The 5,999-nt window shown below is 33.6% G+C and overlaps 1 protein-coding gene across 1 annotated transcript; it reads right to left on the reverse strand.

Annotated features, from left to right (window-relative positions):
* Positions 1-709: 709 nt before the first annotated feature.
* Positions 710-3,008, reverse strand: LOC113781621 (isoleucine N-monooxygenase 1-like). The gene is made up of 2 exons (XM_027327583.1): positions 2,016-3,008; positions 710-1,333 (listed from the first exon to the last, which is right to left on the reverse strand). The coding sequence occupies exons 1-2, from the start codon at positions 3,006-3,008 to the stop codon at positions 710-712; spliced, it is 1,617 nt and encodes a 538-aa protein (XP_027183384.1).
* Between the last annotated feature and the right edge of the window lie 2,991 nt (positions 3,009-5,999).

Consider the following 5,999-nt stretch of genomic DNA (forward strand, 5'->3'; position numbering starts at 1 on the left):
TGCACAGTCAAGTTGATTCCAAATCTCTCGAGGCACTAAGATCCCATTGAATTATTTTCCTCTTCTGAAAGGATATCCTTTCTCTTTATAATCCTATTTCACATTGACATTAGAATTCAAAAACAACCCCATTTAGTCATGCATGCTATCAATTTTCACAAATTTAGTCCTTTAAATATGAAAAGAATTAATTAAAAACTTGCAAGTTGAGGACAACTAATAACACTTGTTTTAGCTTTGGAATTTCTTTTATTATAATTTAAATCTCGCTTAATAATTATTTAATCAATTATTCTTATTCTAAAACTTCTGATTTACAATTTCATGATGATTATAAATTTGTCACTTTATTTTAATTGCCTAGGGTAGAAACTAGGCAATGCCGTATTTTATAATCTTTTTATCTCAAAAATAGAGTTCCTTTTTTAGAATCCAACTTTTCATAGAAACATCTTATTATTATATTTAGCTGTGGCATTCGATTAATTTACACATGATATCTTTAAATTCAAATTATTGACTTAGTAGATGTGCATTAGGAACAGTAAAAGTTACTTATTTAAATAGCAAAAATAGAAAACATTTGTTGATTTAAATATGATTCTTTTTTTGGTACATCACAAAAGTAAAAACATGACATTAATAATAGTAGGAGAGGGTAGACATGAAGACGATACAGAAAAAGTTAAATCGTTGAGAATGTAACATCCTAGTTGAACTGTGGGAATCGTGGTTCAGCAACTGCAAAGAGAGGTTTGGCAAGGAAGCCAGCATCCTTGCCCTCTGCTAAATCAATTTGCGAAAGACCTGATGGAATCTTCCAGTTAAAGCATTGAAGAAGTCTGGCCAGCAACATTACAGTGAGTGTGGAACCCAGCAGGACTCCCGGACATCCACGTCTTCCGGTGCTGAAGGAAAACATGTTGAATTCTGGATCGTTCAGATCTATTCTAGCATCATCCATGTGATTCATGTGGCGTTCAGGCTTGAACTTTAGCGAATCCTCCCAAATTCGAGGATTACGGCCAAGTCCTGGACGGCTCAAGATAACATGGCTACCTTTCGGGATGAAGTAGCCACCAACAACGGTGTCCTGTGTAGATACATGAGGAACATTAAAGGGTGCATATGGATGGAGCCGAAAGGCCTCTTTTGCGCAGGCCTTCACATATTTCAGCCTCGCAAGGTCAGATTCTTGAACAAGTCTATCCTTTCCAACCACGGCGTCTATCTCTTCTGTGGCTTTTTGAAGCATTTCAGGTTGATTTAGCATCTCTGCTAATGCCCATTCCACAGCATTTGATGGATTATCGACTGTTGCAAACATTAGTTCCTGTGGAGCATCACAGTAAAGTTAAAGTGAAACTTATTTTCCAAATTCAATAACCAATTCTGTACAACAACATCATATTGCAAGTTGCATTTTGTACATGGTTTTACATCACCTTTCGTACATCACTTTATCTTTAAGTTGTACTAATCAACAATGTGTGGCGTTTTCAAGTAGGAGTATACTCCCTACTATTGATTTTGTACCAGCTTTTATTCTTCTGTCAATCTATCCACGTTTGACCTAACTCCTGGTAGAATCTCCAAATTGGTAAGTACTATTTTAACTGTTCGGTTTTCAAATAGAACATTTCCTTCACACACAAATTATATGCGTTTTTTTTTACTTTCTTGGAACAATTAATATCTCTTCCTCTTTTTTCTTTTTGTTTTGAAGAAAATATGTATCTCAATTTCCAAAAATTTCAATTTAATTGTTAACTCTGATGGCATGTGTTTTTTTTCCTTAGGTGTGAGACGAGCACGTATTTTTTCACCATTTTCATAGGGTCTTGAAATAAAAATAGGTCACTTTAGGCCATAGTACAGGGATGTTATGCATGGCTTTTGGAATTAGAAAAGAATTATGTTAAAAGGCACTAACTGATAAGGAGCTAAAGTTTAATTTACCCTATTGTTTAAGAAATTGTTTATGTAACCAAGCAGCAGGATAGAGGATTCCTTACAGTAATTTGCGCTCTGATCTCCTCAGTTGTTAAGAGCGGTCTGCCGTTGTTATCTTTGAGCCTGATTAGGACATCAAGAAGGTCTTCTTCCTCATTTTTCAGGCCACTCTCCCACATGTTAATCCTTTTCTCAATTTCAGGATCTTGGTGCTTTCGTACACATGCAATGGCCATAGTAAGAACCTTTCTATGGCCATCAAAATCAAAAATCTTCATCCAGGGCATGTAATCGGATAAGCTGAATGCATACAAGTGAGCAAGCAGTTTGAAGAGTGCATTAATATGTTCAACTTCCTCAGCACCTGGTCCTCCATCTTCCATTCCTTTCCCGAAGAATCTCTTGTTGAAAATCATCTTTCTAATCACATTTCCAAAGTAGTGTCGGGTAGCCAATCTTATGTCCACTAGCCCACCAGTGGCGTCATCCTTGCACTGATTGTAAACATAATTAACCAAATGATCTGCTTCCTCTGTTCGCTTGCTATGAAGCCATTGGTGTTTAGTAGGTGAGAGCACACTGGAAACGATTATTCTCTTCATTTTCTTGTATTGATCGCCCAAAGGTGAAAGGATTGTCGTCAAGTATCCTTCACTACTAAGTTCTGCAGACATGCAAACAGGTCTGTTCGAGAAAATTGAGTCGTGTTTCTTGAAGAACTCACGAGCGAGTTCAGGAGAAGTGACAGGAATGATATGAACACCGAAAATGCTGAAACAAGCTATTTCGGTATTCATATCATCCATGACTTTGTATATCCATTGATGTGTTGGTCGGTTTCTCAGCATTTGGAAAATGCAACCAAAGAAAGGCAAGGATTTTGGGCCAGAAGGGAGAGGGAATCGAGGTTTGTTGTTCTTTAGACAAATCATTATCCATTTGTCCATTGCAAAGACCAACAAAACCAGAGCCATGAATCCTGAGAAATATGGGATCCATGACATTGAGGTAAATCTCAAGCTTGAATCAACACGAAGACCTGATGTGTAATTCATGACTTGAGACAGTATGAAAAGGTTATTAAGCTGTGTAAGCTTGTTTATTCTTATTACACAGTCTAAGGTGGGGTGTAGGCAATTGTTGTTGATGGTCTGTAAAGAGTGCGATCATGCGAGCTTTTATAGGAGAGACTTGTTGCTGGTAGTCAAGACATTCATGACTTTGCAGTACTGTCCCAGTTGAACAAGGATTTTGAAGAAAAATTGATGATATCATTAGCATGATAAATGCTTTATAATAAAAAATTATTATTAAGACTCCACTAGTAATTTCATCAGGAGAGGCTGCGGAGCATGCGTGGAAGAGAATACCGCGTTGTCACTCTTAAGTGTTTGAGAATGAGTTACATGTTTTATCTATTGGACAGTACATATTAAGCAACTTGTCCACCATTTGGTTTGCCAGGGAATTTGGAAAGCATCTGATATTTACTTAGTTTTAGTCTTGGGCGATTATACAGCCCATGAAGTATCTTTTCCAAATCAATAAATTTATAATTGCACGTAAGAATACATACTTTGTATAGATTAATTTCATCATCTTATATTCTTTCACTTTAACATATAATCAATTAGCTTTCAAATGAGATAGATTTCGTATAGAATTACTCAAGATATTCAATGCGCAGCCAACTTGAAAGAAAAAGGGTTAATTTCACATACCTCCCCTGAGGTTTTTGACAATTGCAGAAAGCTCCCCTCAAATTCTAAAAATTACACCTACCTCCCCTATTTTTACTATTTAAGTAACATTTTAGGCCCCAAAAGCTATGCTTTTTCTCAAAATTCCTATAATGCCCTTGAGCTATAATTCACAACAAAATATAAAGAAAAAATGGTTTACAATCTCTATTGCATTTATCTTTAGTTGCTATCACTATTACCTACCTATCAACATCCAAATCACCATTAAATAAACACTTATTTTTGTTCTAATGTTTTTCTTCTACCTAAAAATTTCTGATGCAAACTATTGTATCAACTATAAACGCTACATCAGATGCCCAAAAACTTACCTACATTCTCATATCAATATCAGATTTTACTTAATACACAATAATATTCATCAATATCCCTAAGTTTTAATTCCATGGCTGCCACCTTTTTTATACAAAATAATCTAAACCATCACTGCTAATATCAATATCCAATATACTTCATTGGCACAGAGTTTAAAATTAATCAAATTCTCTATATAGGATTAACATCAATAATTGTAAATCATAAATAGAAATACAATGCAATTATAAATATATATCCAAAACACTTTTTCCATGGCAACCATAACAATATAACCTATATTTAGTTCCTATTCCACTTCCTATCCTTAATATTTATTTTTTTTATCGCTGTCACTATCTTCATCTCTATCTAGTTTGATAATGAAATTAGCACTCAATTTATCATATGACAATTTCAATTTGCTAATACCTATCAAAAATTGGAAACAAAAATGGGCGCAAGGAAACTATTAATAATAATGGAAAATCAAGAATTGGGATTAGATACCAAGATATGTAAGTATTGATACTTTAGTGTGTATGGTGATTTTATTAGTGGCGACAGTACACATTTGGTTGATAATAATAAATAAATGAGTTTGAAAGAAAAATAGATACAGGATGAAGAGAATAGATAGTTAAATGGGAAAGACTATAGTTTGAATTATTGGTTGATTATCAATGAGAGAGTTTTAATAGTTGATAGAGTTTTTCAATGAGTTGACAATTAATGAAGGGTATTGTTGTCTTTTTATCACATCGAGGGAGGTCTGTATAATTATGTAAACCTCAAGGGAATCGAGTGAAATTGTCGAAAACTTCAAGGGAGGTTTCTGAAATGATCCCAAAGAAAAACTTTGAAACTTCATTATTGAATTGTTAGATTTTACTACCAAGGAAATTTACGAAAAAATAATTTTTTTTCTAAAAACCCTTGAAAACTCTTTATATTGCTACTACATTCATTAGTTATTACAATCACAAACTCTAGTTGCAAACATTTTGAAATCCATATCCACAAGTCATGCACTTTCTGTAGTATTAGTTAGAATAAGTCAGATCAAAATTACAATAATTTCTCTTAATCTTTCTCTAATTTTTAGTTTATTTGTTTGTGCACCGTGAATCAGTTGAAATTAATTTAAGAAATATGGCACTGTACTTTTAGATATTTTTAGCGTAAAAAGTTAGGATATCATTAGTAGAATTAAGTAGTAACCACGACTCTGCACGGCGCCAAACAATAGTGTAGCTTTGGGATAGGTAAAGAGAAATCCAAATTCTCTCATAAGTAATAAATTTGTGGGAAAAAGTTCAATCTTTTTACCAATATAAATTCAGTGTCTAAACTTTAATTTTTTTTTTTAGATAATATATTATCTAAACATATATTCTTTTTTTGTCATCGAAGTCTTTTAGTGCCAATTTCAGTATCACCAACAGTGAGACAAATGTCAAGAACAACTCATGTCACGTCGTTCAATTTAAATTAATCATGTTCAACATTTATTAATCATGCTCAACAGTTCTTCAATAATTGGGTTGTTTTACCACCTAATCACTAGTGTATTAGTAAAGAGATAGGGGCACAACCACAACCATCGTTGTTCTAATAAATTCATGCTCTGAATCAATTATGCAATATATCAGCATGTCTACCCAAATAAAATTTAAACAAAAATCCCAACTGAGTCGTATCATTTTACCATTTTGTTGTTCTCTAAAAGAGCGAGAATTATTTATTTGCACCACTAAAAGTAGTTATTTCCCTAAAGAATAGAGCATAAGTACGTGAGTTCGCTAAAGATTACGTTAGGTCTATTTACGTAGTTAAATTTTCAGGACAGAAAGAGAATACGTTTTGTCAATTTCAAATCTAGAATAATTGTTGCTATTGATAGACTGCTTTGCCAAAATAATTTTCCTTCTAGAAAATAATCCTAAATAATACTCTTCCAAACGTTATTCTGTTACTAATCTGTTTGTT

The sequence above is a fragment of the Coffea eugenioides genome, chromosome 8 (genome assembly GCF_003713205.1).
Source record: "Coffea eugenioides isolate CCC68of chromosome 8, Ceug_1.0, whole genome shotgun sequence".
NCBI classification, from domain to species: Eukaryota; Viridiplantae; Streptophyta; class Magnoliopsida; order Gentianales; family Rubiaceae; genus Coffea; species Coffea eugenioides.